Raw genomic sequence first — 24571 nt, 5'->3', positions numbered from 1 at the left:
TATACTACATCCTCTTATTTCCCACAGACAAAAGCCCATGCATTTCTAATCTCTCCTTAAATGGAAACTCTCATAGGCACTCATGGCTACACGCACAAAAGAGGACAAATACTTGTAGCCAAAATCATAGAATCATATCACAGAATCATAGAATGGTTTGGGTAGGAAGGGACCTTAAAGATCATCTAGTTCCAAGGCCCCTGTCATGGGCAGGGACACCTTCTACTAGACCAGGTTGCTCAAAGCCCCATCCAGCCTGGCCTTGAACACTTCCAGGGAGGGGGCATCTGCAGCTTCTTTGGGCAACCTGTTCCAGTGTCTCACCACCCTCACAGTAAAGGATTTCTTCCTTATATCTAATCTAAATCTATCCCCTTTCAGTTTACAACCGTTACCCCTCATCCTATCACTACACTCCCTGATCAAGAGTCCCTCCCCATCTTTCCTGTGGGCCCCCTGTAAGTACTGGAAGGCCACTATAAGGTCTCCCCAGAGACTTCTCTTCTCCAGGCTGAACAACCCCAGCTCTCTCAGCTGGTCCTCATAGGGGAGGTGCTCCAGCCCCCTGATCATCTTTGTGGCTTCCTCTGGACTCAACTGAGCAGGTCCATGTCCTTCTTATGCTGGGGGCCTCAGAGCTAGACACAGTACTCCAGGTGGGGTTTCACGAGAGCGGAGTAGAACGAGAGAATCACCTCCCTCGACCTGCTGGCCACACTTCTTTTGATGCAGCCCAGGGTATGGTTGGCTTTCTGGGCTGCGAGCACACATGGCTGGCTCATAGTTTTCCATCAACCAATACCTCCAAGTCCTTCTTTGCAGGGCTGCTCTCAATCCACTCATCACCCAGCCTGTATTTGTGCTTGGGATTGCCCCGACCCATGTGCAGGACCTTGTACTTTGCCTTGTGGGACTTCATGAGGTTTGCACAGGCCCACCTCTCAAGCCTGTCAAGGTCCCTCTGGATGGCACATCCCTTCCCTCCAGCACATCAGCTGCACCACACAGCTTGGTGCCATCTGCGAACTTGCTGAGGGTGCACTCAATCCCACTGTCCATATCGCCAACAAAGTTATTAAGCAGCACTGGTCCCAATACTGACCCCTGAGGAATGTCACTTGTCACTTGGACATTGAGCTGTTGACCAGAACTCTTTGAGTACGACCATCCAGCCAGTTCCTTATCCACTGAGTGGTCCATCCAACAAATCCACGTCTCTCCATTTGAAAGACAAGGATGTCAGCAGGGCAGTGTCAAAAGCCTTGCACAACTCCAGGTAAATGATGTCGGTCACTCTTCCCTTACCCACCAATGCTGTAACCCCGTCGTAGAAGGCCACCAAATTTGTCAGGCACAATCTGCCCTTAGTGAAGCCATGTTGGCTGTCACCAATCACCTCCTCATTTTCCATGTGCCCTAGTAGTTTCCAGGAGGATCCGCTCCATGATCTTGCTGGGCACAGAGGTGAGACTGAATGGCCCATAGTTCCCCGGGTCCTCTTTATTTTCTTTTTTAAAAATGGGGGTTATGTTTCCCCTTTTCCAGTCAGCAGGGACTTTGCTGGACTGCCATGACTTCTCAAACATGATGGTTAGTGGCTTAGTCACTTCACCTGCCAGTTCCCTCAGGAACTGCAGATGCATCTCATCAGGTCCCATGGACTTGTGCACCTCCAGGTTCCTTAGATGGTCTCTAATCTGATCTTTTCCTACACTGGGTGGTTCTTCCTTCTCCCAGTCCCCACCTTTACCTTCTGCATCTTGGACAGAGTGGCTGGAGCCCTTGCCGGCAAAGACTGAGGCAAAAAAGTCTCAGCAAAAAAAAAGTCTTAGGAAGAAATGCTAGTTGCAAGTTAAAATCTTGGATGTCTAGGCTATAGCAAAATATTCTGGCACCCCCAAAATCTTATTTTGGGCATCCTGGAGAACTCTCAGTTGCTTTTGATTTTAGAATCCCAGAATCACTGTTTCTCACTTACTTGTCCCCATATTTAATAGACATCTGAAAGCAGTATCTGATGCAAGTAAAATTTTTATCCCACCTTGGCAAAAGTCCTTCACGTCTTTTCTGCACAACCTTGACTTTAATGCTACTGCATTCATAGCTAGCAGTGAGGATTTTCTTTCTAATTGATGCTGATCTACAACAAGTACAAAGTATGGTGGATCACAGAAGTCCTCTCCGATATCTCACTCTGCTCCAGTGCCACATCTCACCTGCATACTGTGTCAGTGGCAGTGAAAAAAACCCTCCATGACTTGTCCACCGTTTATCACTGCAATGTTCTTGCTGGATTGGGTTTATACCAATCAAAGTAATGCAGCAACACAAACCAGCCACCCCTCACCTAAAGAAGGCCATGGTTATGAGTCACACTCTTTTCCCCAGGCACTATGCGTCATTCTTCTCCCCAGGCACAGTATTTTCTTCTGGAGATTTATCCCCTTCATACCATGCTCCACCATCTTGTTTTCTTGTGGTAAATGAGTACATAATAATATTAACTAAAATTGCATTTCTCTGCTTAATTCCTCTTTCATTCACCCTCTCACCATCTCCCACATGTGGATGGCTTGAACTGTGCCCTTCTCTATGCATTGACTGGATTAAAAGGGAATAGAGATTACAAAATCTGCAACTAGCATGAAATAAAATATCATACAATGTCTCGGTGTGATAGCTACAGTCTTTATACTTCTGATTAAGTCCTCTTATTTATCTATATCATAGCTGGACAACTAGCTGCCAAGTTACAAAATGCACTCTGCCTTTAAAAGTTATTCTGAATCCAATAATGCCAACAGAGTTCTGTTTCCATTTAGTCAGCAGTAGGCAGCCATAAGACTTATCCTTTCATAAGCAAATAAATACCAGATTCATGATGGGATACATTGAAGTTGCAGCTACCATACAAATAAGCTTATTGGGAGCTATTGCTTTTATCCTATGACTAGAACTAGAATACAGTTTTCATATGAAAAGGAACACTGCCAATTTCAAATTGTTAAAATTGTCAAAAAATTGTGCTGGGATTACTAGCAAAATATTAGATTATTAAAGACGAAAAAATTTAAATCTGAATTTATCACCTTTTATACTTTTTCCCCTTCTGTTTGCACATGCTTCAGAGCAGGCAATGAAAATTAATGCATTCAGCTTCAGGAACTCTAGATAGTTTCACTTAAATTAAACCCACATTCCTCCATCTGGGGCTCACAGACTGTGGGAGAATATTCATCAGGAGTTTTCAATGTTTTTACTGGGATTATTTGTAGACAGATTTGAAATGTTTTCTATAGAAAGGCTCACATGACTGTTAGATATAATTTTTTTTAAAAAAAAGCACTTTAAAATACATACATGTGAAATCAAATTTAAATAGGTAGTTTCCATTAGACATTTATTACAAAACAGAATTAAAAAAGAGCAAGATAAGTTAAATATAGTTCAATGCAATATAGCTAGCCTGTACTATGTTAACATTTTTCATTCTCCAGGACATAGTGTCTCCCTGTGCTTTTTTGTTCCTTTAACATCAAAAAGCAGTGATATTTGAAAGCTGACAATTACAAAGAATTGAACTTCTTTTGCCCATTGACTTCTTTCTTTTTCTTTCACTTAAATAAAGAATTATTTTAAATGCAGATGATAAATGATAACAAGCTTTTTCATCTCTGACCTTTGCATTGCTTTCAGTGACTCAAAAGGCTTAACCTTTACTTGAAAAGCCATGTACTGATCTAATGGGATCTTCAAGGAGAACAGATATAATGTCCTGATATATATATTTGCACGCTATAACCTTTAGCTCATAACCATATTCCAAGGTCACTTTAGGCACAGCTGTTACCTGCACTTGGGACACAGTCAAAGGATAGCGAAATAATATCCAGGTGACACCTTCACTGCAGGGTGGAATGGTTAGAGAGCCCTCATACACCCAGTAGTCACGCAGAAGAGGATCTGAAATTAAAAGAAATGTGGAATTTTAATGACATTAAGGAACATAACTGTGTCTTTCAATTATGACGGCTTATGAGAGCCATGGGCTTGCTCATATGATGAAGTTAGTATGCAGTAAGCTACGGTGTGAATTTATAACCTGCCAAGCACTGTCCACTACTTTTGCATGTGAATGTACATGAGCTTGTGGTCATTATATTACAGCAACCTCCCCCTGCAGATGAGTAGTTTAAAGATGGAAATGCTACTTTACAGACGTGAAAAATAACATGTGCACAACTCCTTAAACTAGCAAATAAATAATATGGTGGGAAAGAACTCCTGTTAGTGTCAAAAGCTACAAGAGACATCCCACTTTAAAGGCAGAGGGGCTGTGGTGATCAAATTTTAACTGACTTCTACATTTAGGATATGTCTCAAGGATTAATTTATTTCATTTTTTAGAAAAATTCAGTGAAAACAGCTCAAGCCAAAGTTTTCAGTTCGCAATTCTGGTGACATGTTTTTTGAGATGCACTGGTGCCTCCTAGCTTTGGAAAAGTGAGTTGAACTTCACAGGGGAAAAAAATCAAGGTTTATTTAAGAACAAATTTATTTTAGTAAGTTTATAAACTTAGTAATAGATTTATAAATAACCATTAGAATAAACGGCTGTCTCTCGAGAAAATGTACAACGGTTTGTCCAAGCAGAGTTTTAACTCTACAACACGCTTGATTTTAATTATTTTAATTCCTCAAAGATTCCAGTCATGCTGTACTTTGTAAGTGAGCTACACAGGGCTTTCCTTTGCTGCTATAGGCCATACTCACAAATGACTGTCTGACACAGCTTAAGAGGAAACTGCCTGACTGTAAAAGAGGTGACAAAAAACAAACCTAGAGAGGAACTGGAGACAAAGGGTGGTTAATTATGGCATGGAGAGCTAGGGGGAAGGTTGTGACTAGCTTGACAAGGACAGAATGGGAGACTGGAAACAAATAAACTTGCTTGGTTGACCTAACCTGTTACTGCCATTTCACTACTAGCTCAGAGGAGTATCAGTAGAATTAAATCTTGCTAATGAAGCCTGTGATTGTCAGTGAATGGATTTTGCTCTGATGGTGTAATTTTCTTTCTCACTTAGGGAATTACATAGCAAATCCACTGAAAGCAGGTTGCATTATCAGACACTCAAAAGTTAAGAACTGCAAGAATTAATTCAGCCCATCCTGTGCATGCATTGTGCCACCATCTTGTTACATGATCACGTATGTCTCTTCTAGAGAATCTTTCATCATTTACTTGCAAAGATGGATGATTTTCTTTTGAATTTGGATTTCTTAGCACAATATGTGGTCCTTGGTCTTCTTTTTCCCATGTTATTCAAATCCTGCTTGTTAGAAGGACCACATTTTCTCATTTTTCATATTTCTAATGCACTCATTTCTTCAGTGTCTGAGTGCTTCACAAACATGAATTTATCCTTCCAACACTCCGGTGTGGTGAGGAAGGACAGATTACCCCCACACTTTAAAGCTGGGGAACTGAGGCACAGAGAAGTTAAGGTCAAATGCATCTATTCGAGATGTTCAATATGAGATGCTTAGAACCTGATTTCTCAGAGTAGTTAACTTTCTATAGCACTTAATGCAGTCAGAGCACTGCTCCCATTGACTTCAGTTGGAGGTGTAAGCACTCAGCACTTCTGCAAATCAGACCCCATGATCTCAAGTCGGGCACCTAGAAAATGAGGAACACATAGTTAGAGATGACTTATGAATATTTTGGTTTATGTGACTTGATTAGCATCAAACAGGAACTGTGAGGCAGGGGTCCTGTAAAAAATAACTTATGGTCACGCAATTAACATATGTTTTATAACACATATGCATGAAGGTGCACAGGCAGCCTTAATTCCTGCAATTCCTAATTGCTGAGCACTTGACTTTGCAACCTAAACAATACTCTTTTGATATAACTAATATGTTTAATGTAGACCTGGATTACTCTGCAAAATTAAAGATCCTGCCACTATGATATGCAGTTTAGCTCAGAAGGATTCCATGCAGACACATTCATCTTGTCGAAATGCATTTTTTAAAAAGTCACTTTGTTTTTCAAGACAACGTAGAGGAAGTGGTTGTTTCTTACTGTTACTCTTTAACTTTTAGCTATATGAATTTGAATTTGCCTCTCATTCTCACTACTCCTGTCCCTACTGTCATTGCATTATGGCAATGTCTTTTGATGCCGCCAAAAAGCTGCCTTGGTAAGTGGGTAACCTTACACTTCCTATTTTTATGCCAAAATTGAGAAATGAGTACACACAGCTCCCCCTCTAGGTGGGATGATAAATCATCACGAAATCTAGCCACAGTGCTGCCAGCAGTTCATGGACTACAGTATCACATCCCACTCACACCACGAAGGTGCGGATTTATCCTAAATTCCAAAGGGACCTCATCCCTTCCCCTGTTCGCACCACTAGGCACAAAATGCATTACGCACTCTCAGGCTTGTTATTAGGCTATGCTTTGGATCAAGATTGTCTCAGCCTCTGCAGTTAGCTAGTAATACACACACACAAAAATAAGCAAAGGCACCTACCTGGCAATAAAGAGTTGGGATTAAAACAGGGTATTGTTTTGGACTTTCCCTGAAAAAATGAATACAAATCAATCTCATCTCTAGTTTCTTATTAAAATTATGATGAATGGAGAGGTAAAACATACTGTGTGTTCTTATAACATTAAGCCTTGAATTCCTGTGCAAAGCAACCTCATTAAACAGTCTGCATCTAATCATCATTGCATTTGTCCTTGCAGCTTCACAAACACTTTTTTTTTATTCTATTTTATATTTTACTTCTAAGGTTATCTCAGCAATTTGTTAACTTTCTGCCTTTAGTACCTGGACTCCTTCCAAGTCGCAGCCTTGAAATTCGCTACATGAAATTCAGGGGTTCCATACAAAATTAGTTTAAAAAACAAAGGCCAAAGTGAGCTTTTCCTTGACCAGCGTGGATAACACTTAATAAAATAAAGCTGGTTCCACGTATTTAATGCAAGAAAATTTTATGTATGCCAAAAGTATGTTTGATGCTGACCCTCTGGAAGTCATTAGTATAACATGCTCACAATGATGAGGCCTTTCATGACCTTCCTCTACTTGGCTGTCCTTTCAGTAATGCAACTACAGAGTTCCACACACTACTCTTTTCTCTGACACTTTCATAAACAATGAGCTTGTAATATTAAACATCATGACTTAAGTTTACCATCTATTATTTGATGAAAAGAGGATTTTCAATTTCCTTCTAATAACAGCTTCTAATTTCTCTACCTCAGCATCCACTGAAGTGAATGGCTAATCTCTCCAGACCAATACAGAACATCTCATTAACGCATCTCAAAATCCTTTAAAATCAAAGGTAAGTATGATTATTTCTATGTTACTGACAAAGACTATGAAACAGAAAAATGGAAGTAACTTGCTCAAGGCCATTTAAGATAGCACCAACATTCTGGAGAGCACTCATATGTCCTCAGTCCTGCTAGGATTATTATCTGTCCTTCAGGATCCCCACACATAATCCACCTGACAAGATAGCGTTGTGGTTTTGCTGATTTCCCACTGCAAGTTAATATGGGTGCTCAGTTCATCTATTCTTTTCCTGTACAAATTAAAACCAGTTAAATTTGGAGATACTGCTGCTGGTGTTCACTAAGCATGTTGTAGTGCTTGCATTCACACTGACTCCATGATAAATCACTGAAAAAGTAGTATTTGCGATCAGTTACTGATATAGGAGATCAAACTTTCTGGCCACCAGAAAAGGAAGTAACTACAAACACTGTATATTATCTGGATACTGTAAAATGCTGAGGTTCTGATACAGGCCATCAAATGATGGCTTCCACACATGGTTTTACTACAGACACACCTGAAATCCTTCTCTTGGCTTCATATAGACCCTTCTCTCACTTACTGTCTCTCTGGTCAGTGAAGGAAGCATTTCTTCAGACAATGCCTTACCTTGTACTGGATGTCCTGGAGAATTTCAGTTACAGCCTTTAGGCCTACATGCTCTTTTCCTATCTGAAATACAGCAAGCAAAGATGAGTTTCAGTGTTTTGCCATTTCAGAAACTGTGAGGCAAGACAGAAGTCAACCAGAACAGTAAATTCTGTAGTTGTTTTTAGTTAAGCTACACAACCTTGTGTTAACCACATACACTGATGCACGGCAACTCCAAACAATTAGATCACTATAAAGCCACCAGTCAGAAGTAAACGAGGTGTAAATAACATTAAACCAGAGGCAGAAACTCACAGAACAAGAGAAAGAGTCACAGTTAAGTCTGGCAAGTTTTGACTAATCCTGCTTTGCAGTATATACTGCATGTGGAGTCAAAATCACACAGCATTATGGCATATAAATGCCAAGGATACAGTTTGACCTTACCACTTCTTGTCAGAAAAGTACACAGAAAGGAACAGAGTGAACAATCATGACAAACACTTTTTGAACGTGTTCCCACAGTGCTGTAAATCTGGCCCAAGGTATCTCTGAAGCTTGAGGGATTTTTTTCCTGCCTTCAGAGCGCAGAATGGCAGATCCCCTCCCTCACAGCGTCTCTGGGATCCTGCTGGCAAAAGCCAGGCTCCCAGCAGCCTGGAGCACTGACTTTACCAAATGCCTTTAAGACACAGATGGGGCTTTCAAAAGGAACCCGTTGTTGAAATAAGAGATTCTTATGTTCCATGAACGTTGTTCGTTGTTTGCTCTGCACACCAATTTCAGCTGCTTCTGATCTAAATCACCCATTCTAGGACCCTAGCTTTTACCTTCAGAACAAAATATTGTCAAAACAGGAAGACTCAGATTGATTTCTTTGCCAACATGTACACATACAAGGTGAGGAGTGAAGCGGGCATGAGTGAGAACGGGAGAGCTAGACCCTGAAAAATTTGTTTGCTTTTTGTTTCTCTTGCAATAGAATGGCACAGTACTCTCTGGAAGGAAACAACCAAATGTCAGCAAAAGGTACTTTGTTATTTCTAGGAATTTAAGAGGATTTTCTTTTGTTTCAGAATGGGATTTCAATTTAAAACCTTCCAAGTGCATAAAAGATATCAAAATCACTTCAAAGGTGCTGTTTCTAAATTAATAATCACCAAGGACTGTCAATCAGTGAAAATATTCTCACTGACCTTAAAGAGATGTGTTTGAGAACTGTGGTGCAAAACTATTATATTTCCATGCCTTCAACAGGAAAAAAATGGTCACCGAATTTCGTCTCCCTGTTTCATTATTAAACAGGATAAATACTATTTTTCCTTGGTCAGTTGTAATTATATGATGCCTTTCTTGGCTAATGAAAAAGCCCTTTGGAATGCTTAAGGACTCTGATGAAGGTGAGAGATCAGAACTGGAGAATGTATCATTGAAGTTTCAGATTTATTTAAGAACTTATATATAACTTTCTAGCTAACTCAAAGCTTACCTCTGCTGGAATTAGAAGGTGACTTACATAAGCAATTATCACACAGCCCTCTAGGATACAAAACTGAAGACTTTATAACTTCCATTTTTAGCAGTTCTACCTGAGTGTTGGAGCTGTAACCAACGTACCTTTAAATTCAAACAGAGGTAAATCTCAAAGGCACTCAGAAACTCATTATGAAATACAACAAATGAATAATATCACTGTGCAAGAAAATCCATTTGACCTAAGCACAAACTCTAACCCTCTTCCTCCAAACCCATTTAAATAAAAGTTTGCCATTTCTCGTGAGGAGGATGAGAATTTGGTGTTAGAGGACTAAAACTGAAAATCTTCTTTATAGGGTGAAAAATGTTCAACAGCAATTAGATTACAGGGTTAACTTCCCAGCTTGCATTTCACCTTCTCGACAGGAAGCTTTACGCCTCTTCGTCACAGGCTTTTCTGAGGGTCTGTGGCAAGACTTGTTCCACTCTATCTGGCATCTCTGAAGAAGTAATATGACCCCACCTCACATTTGTCCTGTGTGAAGTAACACACTTGTCCATCCCTGTGTTCAGAAAAGCATAACCCTACTACCAGTGTTCAGCTGTGCCAATGAATTAGTAGGCTTTTTTTCCCCTTTCCTCCTCTCCTCTGTGTATTTCCTCAACCCCCAAACAGCAAGCCTGGCCAGGAATGGAGAAAAACACATTACAGAGACAGTGAAGCACTTGTACGTCCTGACAGCCCTCATTCTGCCCTCAGAGGAATGGAGATTGGGTGTCTGCTCATAGATGGAGTCACAGAGAGATGGCCAACTATGTATTATCTCTTCTTTAACTAGCAGAATTCAAATATCCTGTTTAAAAAATAATTACTTAGCACATATACAGAAGACATGACTGAGAAGTATCTTTTGAATAGAATACCAGCAGTCATACATTGTTTTATTTTATGAAATCATTAAAAATGAAAGAAAATGGAAAGGAACTCATTTTCCTCAGACAAATGATAATGCATGGTAACAAGTGCAACACAGGAAACTTACCTGCACAAACAAAGCAATAATAGCTATGCCGTGCTTCTTCCCTACTGCCTCATCAATGCTGCTGTACAGTGTGGAGTTCCAGTGCATTAGATGAAGCTAAAACAAAGCAGTGCAAATAGACCAATAGAGAAATATGTTTTTTAATAAAAATACACCAGCAGTTAAGGTCAATTAACAAAATCTCAGCATGTGTGTATGCATGCGTGAATATACATATGTGCATGCCTATGACTGTGCATGTATATATAAGTGGATTCTTATTATAAACACCAGGAATCTCAAGAAAAAAAAAGGTCAGCTGCAGAGAAAGTGATGTATAGCCAGTTACCAAATATCTACAACAAAGGTGTGAATAACTGTGCTAATAATGCTAATGATGATTTACCAACTCCCTCACTTTGAATACTGAAATAATGTCAGCTCATTAAACCCACCAATGTTGCCTCTCAGCCAGACAGCTCTCTTCCAAGGCAGAAGTATTATTATGGACATAGGCTGTCCAAACACGTTTGACTGGCTGACTGTACTATCTTATTGTCACCTGCCTCACATATCACCCCTGAAGATGAATCACTCAAATGTCAGTAGTAAGAGTAGGCGAAGTGATTTCAGGAAAGGTTAAACATAAAATGGCTGGAGGACCACCTTAGGGACAGCAGTGAAAGGGATGCTAAAGAGTAAAATATGAGCCCTCAGCTGCCTTATTCCATAAGGTAGCAGGGCCTGTAGGAGTTAATGCATGAATACATGTCAGAAAGCAGGCATCGGATGGTAAACATGAAGTCTGTTCTGGTGAGGTGTCACAGCACGACTTGGGAAGTGGTGCTTGAGAAAAGTGCTGGAAGACAGACTAGCAGGTGGTCGGAAAGGGAGGGAGGAAGGGGAGGGAGGGAGAGGAAAGAGGAGGGTGGGAAGGGAGATAGGGGGAAGAGGGGAAAGAGAAAAGTGCTGGAAAACAGACTGACCATTGGAAAGAGAGAAAGAAGGAGGGAGGGAAAGAGGGAGGGAGGGAGGGAGGGAGGGAGGGAGGGAGGGAGGAAGGAAGGAAGGAAGGAAGGAAGGAAGGAAGGAAGGAAGGAAGGAAGGAAGGAAGGAAGGAAGGAAGGAAGGAAGGAAGGAAGGAAGGAAGGAAGGAATGGACAGCACTATCTACTGAGAGGTAATATGCATTTCAAACACGAGTGTTTCCAGCACTAATGCTAAAATGTAATCTCTGTGGCTGGGTCTGATAACATTGCAGAGTTTCAACATCCTAAGCACAGCTGCTTTGAAGTTTATCTGCTAACAACTTTTGCACATTTCACATAGATAAAACAGCTAAAAAAATACAAACTCTTAGATTTAATTCCTGTTGTAAAATCATGATCAGTGTTTTGCTCAGTCATGTCTCTAAGAAGTTAAAATGTCACCCTGGTCTCTAACATTGTTTCTATCTTCAGCAAAATTAGCTTTTAAAACAGACAGTGTGTCTTCCTATTTTGTGTTTTATTTTTGCACAGTAAGAGCCTCTGTGAAATACTTATTGCCCCTTAGACAACAGTTCACCTGGGCATCTCAGCATTTCAGAAGACCAGTTCCTCAAGCAATCACTCTCCCTTTATTTCATCCCGCATGAGAATTTTGGGCATTACTCTTGATGTTCAGCATTTCAAAAGTCAATATAAAATTTTAAGTGAACATATTCTAAATTGAATTAAATTCCAAATTATCATACAAATAATTCTACTCATGCTGATCAAAGGCATCTGCTATGCTAAAACATGAAACCTTTTTCTTAAAAAAATATAATAATTCATTTGCACATGATAACACTTAATACAAATGTACTTGCCCACAGCTACAAAACTTCTACACATAGAAATGCTCCCTGTTAGAACTAAGCTATCTATTGTCCATGGATTTACTTCGTGTCATGTATTTTATCATCTATAAAAAGGTTCGTTACACATCTGATTTGCTGTTAAAGGAACAAAACCACAGGATCAAATAATGAGATTTCAGTCTCCAAAGTTCACGTTGGCAGACACAGAACTGTCCCCACTCAAGATAAAAGTCAAAGCTCGCCCAGAGTCGAGCCTGGTGTTTACAGCAGCTACCCACTAGAGGGGGCCCACGGAGTCCCACGAGCCTCACCAAAACCTTGACGTTAAGAAGGAAACATGAAAGCAAAAGGGTTGGGGTGACTGCTGTCGGGATGGCAATGTCCTTGGTGCAGCAGGAACAGGGGGCACCACGACTCGGTTGGTTGGAAATGTCAAAGCAAGCTTGTCCTTTGCTGGCTGGAACAATAGCGCTGAGGGTGATCGCCAAATGTAAAGAGACCATGACTTTAACTGTGTCAACAGGCGGGTCTTGGCTAAAGCTGCCATGGCATTCAGCAGTGTGTTATGCTCCTTTGGAGGTGAAGTCTAATCTGACATTCGTCAGACTGTACCAGCAATGACCCCAGTTCATTCAGAAACTGTTGTCCCATCTTGGGCAGCAGGCTCATCCAGGCAGAGACATTCCTATGATAAGGCTATATATCAGCTAGAAAAATTACACCAAAACCTCTGTTTAATACTAAAAAACATTGAGGTCTAGAATTAGTCTGTGCAGCAGCATAAGCAGCCTGACAGGAAGACATGCTGCAAAATACACTTAGCTGCTGCATGAAAGGGGGACCACAGTGCACAACACCCTGCAGCTGGAACTGTTTTACAAGGAAAATACCTATTGGCCAGCACCTCTTCCCACATCTCCAGGGGTCATGGGGAGAGTAAGTTAAGTATTAGCTACACATTTTAAGAGTATCTTTAGGTCTCTGCATCCCCTCCGGGCCTCATTCCTTTACATCAGCTCAACAGAAGTCAGGATGGTCTACTAAAAAAAAAACCAAAACATAACACAAAGACAAAAAAGGGATGTACTTAAGGCTAATGTAGACACCCCTAAACTATGTTCAGGCTTAGTAATCAATGTTACTAAAGGTACTGAAGTAGGCAGTTAGCACTTTCTGGTCCAAAGGTTTCTGTAACTTTGAGGTTTTGCTCAAAGATGTTTAAAATACATAGTAGGCTCCTTGGAACAAGAATCATCATTTTGTACTGGATTGCTAAAGCCTAAGGTAGAATGGATTTCTGGTCTGTGTTTGAGGTGCTACTGTGTTACTTCCTTAGAGGTGGTGATAATTACAGTGGATTAGTGATCTATTTTTAACACAGAAGGTTGTAAAGTTGGTGTCATAAACACTGTGGTGCCAAATAGTATCAGCAGGTTCATAAATGGATTAGACAAATTATGGGCAAGTCCAAAAACAGACACTAAGGAGAACAGGTGGAGATGCCACCTCTAGCACTCCTAGTCCTACGACGGTAGATGACTGGGGTGTACAACAAAAGGTGATCAGGCTCATGTGCTCTCCCTACACAGCATCCCTTGCTGACACTGCTAAAGAAGCACACTGGATGGACCACTGTCCTGATCCAGCAGCGTATTTATTATGTTCCCATGTTCTGAATCAAGGTGATATTCGGAATAGCTATTCACAGAAAAGGTTCTGTCATTAGGGATTTGCAAACTGAAATTAGACAGGCAACCTAATGGAAAATAATAATTAATACCATAATATTTCTTAACAACAGGCCAACAGGCCTCACACTTTTTGCTCTAACTCTGATAAGCACATGCATGCACACTGAAATAAATAAATGGGTGTCAACATGCACTTAAATAAATGGAAGTCAAATCAAATTAATTCTTCTACAGAGCAGGGAAAATGTAGCTCAGATGGGGGCTGGGTAAGTACATGAAAAGGTGATTCAGAAAGGGAAATGTTAGCAAGGCCTGAGTGTTTGTAGCAAAGTGTTGCTTTCAAATCATGGTTGATCCTGTGTATTTGGGTGGTTTTCTGGAGCTGCTCTGCCCTTTGCTCTTTTTTTATTTGTAATATGACATCAGATGAAAACATCAGATAATCATTTAGAAAAAAAATGGCAAAAGACTACAAATATTACAAAATTTGAACTCTAGAGAATACAGTCCACAAACAACATGGCCTGTAACTCTTGTTAATATTTATAGGAATCAGATGTGCACATAGGAAAGACTCCAGGGCTTTTACAAATCTTGAAACTGTCAATGTAACGCCCATGCACAGTGACAACTTCATACCCATGCATCTGTATCTTACAAGTAGCAACAGGCAGAGAGGCTTATTAATGTTCCGTATTTTGGTAACCTTCAGTTTTATATTGATTTGAGACAGCTATATAAAAAGTGCATACTCACAAGGGGTGCCAGCCTCCAATATGAACATAGCCATGTGGGTTTTTTTCAATAATCAGCTGCAGCATATTGGCAGCTTACCATTGTGTGGTTTTCAGAGCACAAACAAGCTGCACGTGTCAGTATGGCAGGAGAGGCTCTGCTCAACTTGTTAGCTAATGTTTTGATACTCAGTAGTTATGATGGTTCCATTCAACCAAAAATGAGTCAGCTATGTTGTTACTGATTATCGTTGGCTGACCTGGCATGCCAGACAGTATATTTTTACAAAATAATCAGAAAGCTGTGAGAAACTCCTTAGCACTCACAAAAATACATTTTTTTCTTGGATTAAAAAAAATAATTTGGAGCCTTTTAACATTCTAGATGTAAATGAAAGAATTGTAGCAGTGACTTTCTTAAAATCAGATAAACTGAAAACTCATGAAGGCAAATGATAATAAAGTGCTGATAAAGTTGATTTGTTCTGTAAAGAGCTGGAGAGACTCTCCTTCACAGGCAAGATTAAGAAATTATTCCAGGTAGCAGAGCAAACCCCACAGAAGGATTATTCTGTATGGAACATATGCTAAGAATCTTCTCCATTTTCATCCAGTCCCCATTCCACCAAAAGCCTACTGATCCCAGCCCTGCTGTTCTTGCTCAGGAAAAGCTGACACTGACATTAACAAGGGGACTGTCTCAAATCAAGACTTTCTCAAAACTGAGTAAGGACGTGAGATTCTGGCTTTAAAATCAATACAGAAATTAAAACCCTCCACTTAAATTCATTCCTTTCTCTACCACAGAAATACCTTTTATGTCAATACAAAAAGAAAAGGCCTGGGATGGTAGATTTTTACACAGATTCCCTGGGGTGGCAGATTCTGGCAAGGATCGGGGTCACTGTATATGACCTAGCACATTTATCAGTTCTGGAAGCCAGTTTCTCTCAATAAAAAACAGAGTCACAAAAACATGTACATTTTCCCCTGTCTGGGGCACTGTCTGCTCTGTGGAAATCTGCAGGGTCCTAAGCTCACTGAGAACAAAAATGATCTTTTAAGCTCTGTTGCTGACCTTACTTTATACCCAGCTCACACATAAAAACATATAATGACAGGGTAATTTGTGTTGGAAGTGGCCTCTGAAGTTCAACCTCCTCCTTCCCACATTCACAGCAGCACCAACTTCAAAGTTAGCTACTAATTCAAAGTCAGATCAGGTTGCTTAGGGCCTTGTTGGACTAAGTTTTGCATATCTCCAATGATGGAGATCTCACAACCTCTCTGAGCAACTTGTTCTGTGTTTGACCTCCTCCACAGTGAAGAATTTTTTCTCCTTGTACCTAATCAGAATCTCTCTTGTTGCAGCCTGTGTCCCTTGCCTCTCACCCTTACACACTCCCCAGGTGTCTCTGCTCAGGAGCCCAGGCACGAATTGTCCATGACTGCCAGAGTGATGCCTCTTGATTGACTCCCGAATGACACCTCTTTCTCAGACCCTCTCAGTCATCCACCTATGTGAATGACCGTGTTTCACCTAAGCTTACTCTCACCTAAGCTTACCCAACTCTTGCAATGTCAAGAAAGTTGCTACTAGCTCTGTCCCCTGCTGAGACATGCTGGTGTGCCTCTGTCACCCAAGTGCCAGATCAAATATGAGACAGGTTCATTCCTCATAGAAAATACACTATGAAATAAATTACAGCTCATCTTTTGTAACGACACATCTGATTAACGGTAAGGGGAGAAGAAGGACTCTGTTCCAACATTTCTGCACTCTCACATAACCTTAATGTTACAAATTTTCTATAAACCTGCACGATCTGGAATTACTTGCTACCATAAAAAGAAGTCCATATACTGCAACTGCTTTCTTTATGAGTACTTACTGCTCAACTACTGAAACCCTCATTTGTTACGGGAAACCCTATAAAACACTGTTCAATGTACAGTGTTTCCACTGGCTAAGCCAGGCAGTTTGGAACAAGGCACCAAGCCCACACCCCACTGGAGTCAAGGGGAAACGTGACAACAGCAGAACTCCTGACCTCCCTGAACCAGGCCCTACAGGGGACTTATGCCTGATAAAACCACTCGCAGCTGAGGCAGCAGCAGGCAACATGAAGCACCTGCCTAGCCTAGGTGTAGGTCCTGCCTCAACCTAATTGGCAACCATAGCCCATATTGCAAGACATTATGACATGGGGGATCCTCCTGCTCCTGCTCTACGCACAGTAGAAGACTGTCATTTTTAAATAATTCCTCTTCAGATCTGCACGTTAAACTCTGAGAACATTAGACTGTGACGCTATTGTCACTAGGCTTGCTTGAACCTATGCTGCTGTTGCAGTTGCCCATTGTACTTTTTTCATTCTCTACCCTCTTACTCTTTACTAAGAAGCTAATTATTACAAAAGCTTCTTTCTTCAGTACATGCTGCATCATGTGTAAATTAATCTTCTGGAAAGCTTTGTTTCTTGGTCAGAACTAGGTTATACAGCTATTTCTTGTTAGCTGTGCAACTAGCAATTACAAGGTCCAGAAAAGTCTATTTAGTCTTGTAGTATTACAGAACAAGAAGGCATCTAAGGATGACAGATATGTTACTGCTCTCACATCTTCCCAACTTTTATTTCAATTCATATAGGCTGTAACTCAAAAGACTAATAAGTGAATACTGCATCACCACATCCTAACCAGAGTTGCATCTAAAACATGTTAGTCTGGAAATTTTGAGCATATTCCTTTTTGTCATATTTCTGTCACTGCTGAGAAGGAGAGTGGAGCTGAAACTGTTTTGATTCCACGTAAATGCCATCTGAGGATGAATCTATTCCCTTAAGGTAAATTAAAGCAGCTTTAGAGCTGCTCTGCTAAAGATTGTAGAGCTAAGAACTCTTCTCCTGGACTCACCCAAGTTTGTCAGAGATCAGTATATTCCAATATGCCATTCACAACATGCCATAAAAGCTGAGGAGGGAACAGTACAAATAGGAAACTCTGGCTACCTAACTAGGGCCAGCAAAAAGCCTTTTTCCTGGTTTGAGAGGGATGAAATGGAGCTGAGGATTTCAGCTAGTAATAATGGAAGGCAACACAGCCTAGTCGTACAATAATGATGTGTAATTTCAACAATACAAATATTGCATAAACATCTCAGGAGGACAAAATGTGAAAAAATTGTGTCTTACTTTTATATACCTGAACAAGAATTTATGAGTTGATACTTGACTTGGCACTGAATTGTTTCAGGAAGCAATTGAGTAAGCTGCTGGCAGTGACCATAACATACAGTAATTAAGTTCCAAATCCTCACGAGGGGACCAAACCAAGGATATGACCAGGGCATACAGCTTCAAGAAAAGTGATTTAAAAAATAGAAAGTTAGTTATTAACAGCCTGAAGGAGAGGTTTAGGAAATTAAAGTTAATGGAATTAATACAGAGGCTGTTTGAATACGTCTTAGGAGAAGCAGGAGTACATGTACGTACTCCATGCCATGAAAAAAGAAACAAAAACCCCTAAAGTAACAAAGCCAGCATGGTTAAACATTACAGTTCAGTCAAGGTAAATATGCTTCCTTTGAAAATGCAAATGCAAACAAAAGCAAATTACTAGATCATGAACTCTGGGCACAATCAAGAAGAAGAAGAGGATGAGGAAGTAGCCAAGGGAGTTAGATTATTAATCATTGTACTTGGTTTATGCTTGTAGACTTGAATTTTTCAATGCTTCTGTTGTGGATATGTGCCAAAATGCCACCGAATTTCAGTAGAAATTAAATATTCTTTAAAATTTCATACACAGATCATTGTCATAAAATAATGACATAGAGAACTCTGCCTATCTTTGAAAGCAACATTAATTTCAGCACTAAGAGAGACAAGCTGAAAGCAGTGCCAAGAAACACAGATGACAACACTGTTAGAGTTAAAAACCTCCTGATTAATGTAACATGGGAGAAGGGAAAGCACAGCTTCTGCTGCACTTCTGCTTGTTACAATTTACTGAAATCATTAAAGATATAGCAGGTCTAGACTGTGGGTTAACCATCAGGCTCCAAGTATGTACAGAACAAGATGACATTCCCTGAACAAAGAAGTCTGTAATCTAAAATCAGAGAAATTAGGTGCAAACAAATCAAGTTGGAGCAGAGTACAAGGTATCCTGGACATACTGCTTAAACAAACAGCTTTGCAGTCACAGTATGAGACACTATATGTCTCAGGTCAAAAGCTAAATTCACAGCTAAAACATGCAGAACAAATGCTTGATTGGGACATCAGCGTAGTCCAGAACCCTTGCTGAGTGGTGCTCTCCTCTCAATGATGGAACAGTAACATGGCTGTAAATAAAATTATTTTAGCTGGATTATAAAAGGAAGGGTTGCAAAGCCATCTTCCAAAATCTATTCTCTTTCCAAAAAGCTAGCCAAGCAACAGCACAAGTAGTCTAGGCAATTGTGTGGCATACCCTCAGGTATGCCACTGAAAAGATAAGGACTAGTGGGACTACTGAAATACACTTGTGCTAAAGAAGTATCTACATTGGTAAGCCATACTAAAAAAGAGTAATAAAAACATGGCAACAGCTAATATTAAACACAAATCTGTGTTCCCTTTGAACAGTCTAATCACATGCAGTAGCCTCATGTCATATAAGACAAAGAACTACTAGTCCATTGAAAAAATGAAATAAACAGCAGGAAGTACTGATGTATATGGAAAGACTCAAAAGACTACAGCTATGAACAATAAGCTAAAAAGAAAAGTACCATAAAAAGAACCATAACAAATCCAACTGAGTGCTCTTCTTTCTGTTCTGGCAAAAGAAGCAAAAAGGTTTAAAAAAAAGAATATTAATTTAAATTTAATAAAAAAAGGAAAAACAGGTCAAATCTTGTGTCCCTCTTCTAACCAGAGATGAACTAATGCTTCAGAGAGAGGCTTCATTTCCACTGTATACAAGGTCAGGAAACAGGAAGGGGACACAAGGAAGATGACACAAAGCCAAACACCGCAGCAGTTCTCTCAGCCCTCACGAGTGGGCAAGACACGGGCATAAACTACCTTTATGGCTAATGCAACTGAAACACCAATGCCTACCTATCTTAAGTTTCTGTGAGGGACACCAATCAGCAGAAAGCTTTGCAAACCCCACCCCTTTTGTTCAGGCCTTGAACAGAAGATCAAAATACCTCCTCGTTTGCCCACAGAAGCTGCTGACACATAACATGAGCTTTGCCTGTTTCGTAGGAAAATCACTGGCAAAACATCAAAGGGTATAGGGGAAGCTGAGGATGCTGCAATTTATAATTTGTATGTATTTATTGTTTCTTCCCATTTGAAAGCACAAACATTGCTTATTTCTACTGGCATGGACAGGAGATGAAAACAGGAATTAATCAAAAATTAACATTTTTCCAACTGTAATAAAAAGTATACAGGCTAAGAAAAGGAAGGAAAAAGACAAAACACCGTTGTTTCTAGATTGCTGACTTGCGGTATCAACCTAACCAGTAAGAAAATGAAAACCTACACAGTTATTACTGTCAGATTCATAGATCAGGCTCTTCACTGTGCCAAGTTTCTGCTCAGTGTGTGAAGCAAGGAGCACCACAGAGCAGGTTATTGTTCCCTGATACTAGGTCTGGCCCCAGCAAACATGTAGGCTGAGGTGCCCTGGGTCTGCCCTTACCTATGCTATCAGGAACAAGCCTTTCTTTTTCCTTCCCTTCAACTATGAAGGCCAGGAAGGAAAAAGCAAGAATTTCAGTGCAGGACTCTCCAGCCTACTTTTACTCTGGATTCTTGCCAACCTGAGTGGGTGTATGTGTGTGTCTGCATGTGCTTTTATAGCTCCACAGTTAGAAAGAGTGAAGCTTGGAAAACTGACCCCTGATGAATAGTTGATGGTATTACAGACTAGCAATGCCATCAGGAAGACAGAAAACACAAAATGCTATGGGTTAAGTATTTAATTCTGGAAGTGTATTTATATGACTAAGCATTTAATATAAGCATGTCCAATTCCACAGAGTGTTGGCTGCAATCTGTTGTCTTGGATTTAAAAACAGACTGTTCATATGTAGAAGGATTTAAATCACTGATTTAATTTTCAACAATAGATTCTCTAATGAGGGCAGAATAAAAAACACTCCTTCCCTTCTAATTTACTAAGTTTTATTAAGAACTGATCTGAATCCCACAGTTCTGTTTCAAAGCTAAGGGTCTCTCTAAAGAGATGAGAATCTGCAGCTTGCGTATTATCTTCTTAAAACATAATCCTGACAGTTCTCCAGTGACCAGTTGCTCTTCCACACTACACTCCTCTAGGAAACTCAGTCAGGTTTTTTCCTGTAATGTTGGCTAAGCTTCCATTGAAATAATAAACCTTGTTATGCATCTCCAACACTTTTCTGTTGAATTGCAAGTTTGCAGACTGCATAATGGTGTTAATACTTCTCTCCCATAGCTCCATAAACTCCCCAAATTTTGTTAAACTTTTTAACTGTTTCCCAGTCCAGTTCATTACGTGGCTTAATGCTGGCACAGCAAGAAGGCATGAATGACTGGTGAGGCTATCTAATTGACAACAGTGCTGTCTATGGATTAGGGCATCAGATAGCCCTGTGGTTAAACTGCTGAACTGAGATTTACAACCTAAACTAGATATTTTGGTACTACAGTGTCTGAAAGTCTTACTAGAATTCAAGCATCTAGGAATCATGAGTGAGTTCTCTGTTGGTTCTGAAAAAGGCATCATGTGTGACCACAGCCAAACAATTTCATCCCTTTGAACTTGTCTTCTACTGGTTCGTTGGCAATAGCAGAACTTTTCTCCCTCTCACTGACGTTTTAAAGACTACATTATTTGTGCTTGTGAAGCACTCAGGCATGACAGCAAATACTTGTGGAAGCCTTCAACGGCTTTCAGCTCTTAGATGATCTACAAGTTTCATCCTTTACCTCTTAAGAGCCATGCGTGCACCATTGAACTGGACCTGACTCAAGCATATGCAGCACGGAAAACAACAAAATCAAGAATCTCCTTTCCCAGCTTCTTCCACAAGTGACAGGTCTTAGAAAAACATTCAGGCCTAGTGGTTAGGGCAACGTGCCAAGGAAAACCGAACAGGAGAACTAAGGCACCACGAAGCTGAAGCAAGATGCGAGCAGAGTGCCAGCAATGATCATGGCAGAAATTAGAAAATTATGTACAACTGAAGCAAACCATGTCAAGGGCACACAGCCCAAGAAAAATGGCAAGGAAAAGACCTGAGCAGCCATCTCATTGCACTCAAACCTAGGTTTAAATCCTCTTCGAAAGTCCCATCTTCTAAGTGACTACACAAGCTCCTCTCCCACAGCAGAGAGAAAACATAAGTAGCCATCTTGTTAGAGTTGGGAATGTGGTTTGCAATAAGGGATGTCATGACAGCAGCCTCTATATACATGAGTACAAGCACTGTCAGCAAGACACTTGTGTGAGAAAGTAAAGTAAGTAGAAGGCAAAGCTGTCATTCTGCTCAAGGAGTAGAAAAGATTCACATCTTTTTAAAAAGTATCAGAGGCTATATTGCTTCCACTGTAGACAGGGATTGCTAAGAGCCATTTATTTAAGGTTACTTGCCTGCCTCCACGAGGATGCAGTGCCACCAAACCTGTTACTACAGGCTGCAACTTAACATTGCATCTTAGCCCAACACAACTGCAAGAAAATTTGGTGTAAAATGTCTACTACAGGTAAAGCACAAAGACTGTCTGCAACTTCTGGCAGTACTAAACCAATAGGCCAGGTAAGATGGAACTTAGCCAAGAGGGCTCCCCTCTTGAGTCACTCATTTTCTTCTCATTCTCATTTCCTTCACCCAACTTCTCTCCATCTGCAACATTTTTCCTTAGAAGAGTTCTTCCTATTCTGCTAAGTCATTTGTAGTTTGGACCATTTATTTCTTAAAAGGATACTGAAATTCTCCATCCTGGTAGAAGTTACAAATCACAGACTATTGCAACTGCCACCTAAAAGAATTTTAAGTGTATATGAGCCACAAAGCTTCTCCACACATAACTGGCTGTAAATAAGATAACTCTTAAAGAGAGACAAAAAGATAAAGAAGCTTCAGTATAGACTGTTAATGCCACTCTTCTTTGACCTGGTGTCTGGCAGCTTGTACATCTTCCACAATCCAATAAATAAATTGCAGATTTTGCACAGAACGTAAATCACATTTGCTACCTCTGAAGATGCGTACTGTTCTTCCACAGAGCTTAACTGAGCATTTCTCAGGCACTAGCCAAGCTAGAAGCATGTTTGTGCTAGCACATCAGCCCATTTTTGCACCTGCTTTCACAAATCCACACAATACAAAGCACATAAATGCATTCCCTGAGAAATTCAAACTATATGTGACTGAGCAAAACAAGGGCCAATCCGAGCTCATACTGACAAATTACCTAGAAACAAAGTATACTTCAGAGACTGCATGTGCCTATTTAGGTCAAATTAACCCTCAACCACAATAAAAATATAATACTGAAAGACCTTAGCAACTAGCAATCTCAAGAGTCATAAGCTGCTCACATGTGCTTTTACAATGACTGTAATTTTGTTTTTATCTTGTTGCTGGATTTCTGTTTCCCAGTATACTGGGAAGGGATGGAGACCTCCCAGCGTTGTACCACTACAAAAAGAACAAAGAGAAGTCACCTCAATTAGGGGACCACAGAGTGTACGGTACATAGAAAAATGCAGAAAAATATTTAAACACCTGCACATATGGGGCTAGGACCCCACATAATACAATTCACTGACAGCCCTGGAATTGGTGCTATGACCAATTTTGCCCATGAAGTGCTGTGTAAAGCTAAGTATTATTGTTATGTTCATAGATGGCATCTACATAACGTGTAAAAAATCGTTTATGTATAAATCATTGCCAATTTGGAAAACAAAACTGAAAACATCTGCTTAGATATTAACTTGATTTTCCTGTGTTTTTCCACAATTCTGTCCTCAAAAATTAGATAATGTCCAATAGGCATGTCTACTTTAAACTATTATTAATCTGTTATTCATAACCTGCCAAGGATATAGGTATTACATGAATGTCATCATTTTCATATAAGACACACTGTTTTAATCATGGCTCACAGTATTCATCTGCAATGATCCAAAAATTTAGAAAATCATCCAAGCCTTTGAGTAACAAGTTAATTTTCCACCAGAAAACCTGGATAATTCCTGAGCAGAGTTCCAGACCTCAGCATGAAGCTATGTAAACCCTTCGGGAATCTGTTCTTTTTGCCTCCTCTTAAATTCACAACTGCCTAAGCAAGATATTTGTCATTGATAGGTCTTGTGCTGCCAAAGTGAGCAGAATGTATTAATTTTTTTTTCACAAGCAGGTAATCAATGAAGTCAGATAAGGCAACAGTATTTACTCCTTGGTTTAAAATTTTTTATTCTAGGGTTTATGACTGGGATCATAGTCCCATTAAAGCTACTGGCAAAAATCCACAGATATCAGAAATGAGCTCACATACTAGAAACTACTGTCATTACGGATTAAATCCTGTTTGCCATTCACACCTACTCAGTCTCTCTGCAGTTCTTAAGTCTCTGCGTAAAAAAGGAAAAACATGCTTGCATGCACACTATCTATCTCCCAGGCCTTCTATTACAATTACAAATACTCTGTTTTATTTTTGTAACCCAATAAGGTAATAAGAAACTGATTAAAACCAGCGGCAAGATTAAATAACGTTGGCAAAGATTATTAAAAAGTTGGCAAAGAATAAATTTCCATGTTGAAAGCATGACACCTCCTCTAAGAAATGCCA

At 40.1% G+C, this 24571-nt stretch overlaps 1 protein-coding gene across 2 annotated transcripts in view; it reads right to left on the bottom strand.

The window, feature by feature from the left end:
• Positions 1 to 24571, bottom strand: part of CA8 (carbonic anhydrase 8) — a 54133-nt gene that overhangs the window by 19453 nt on the left and 10109 nt on the right. Inside the window, exons 4-7 of one of the 2 annotated variants that reach the window (XM_074847320.1) lie at positions 10480 to 10575; positions 7979 to 8041; positions 6551 to 6599; positions 3851 to 3963 (exon numbers count right to left, since the gene is read on the bottom strand). In XM_074847320.1, coding sequence (XP_074703421.1) covers positions 3851 to 3963; positions 6551 to 6599; positions 7979 to 8041; positions 10480 to 10575 — 321 coding nt within the window. The remainder of the gene's footprint in view (positions 1 to 3850; positions 3964 to 6550; positions 6600 to 7978; positions 8042 to 10479; positions 10576 to 24571) is intronic. The other variant, XM_074847328.1, reaches the window with a different exon arrangement.

This window comes from Strix aluco, chromosome 1 (assembly GCF_031877795.1).
Source record: "Strix aluco isolate bStrAlu1 chromosome 1, bStrAlu1.hap1, whole genome shotgun sequence".
Classification (NCBI taxonomy): domain Eukaryota; kingdom Metazoa; phylum Chordata; class Aves; order Strigiformes; family Strigidae; genus Strix; species Strix aluco.
The sequence above is the reverse complement of the archived record's forward strand: the minus strand, read 5'-3'. Positions and strand labels throughout refer to the sequence as shown.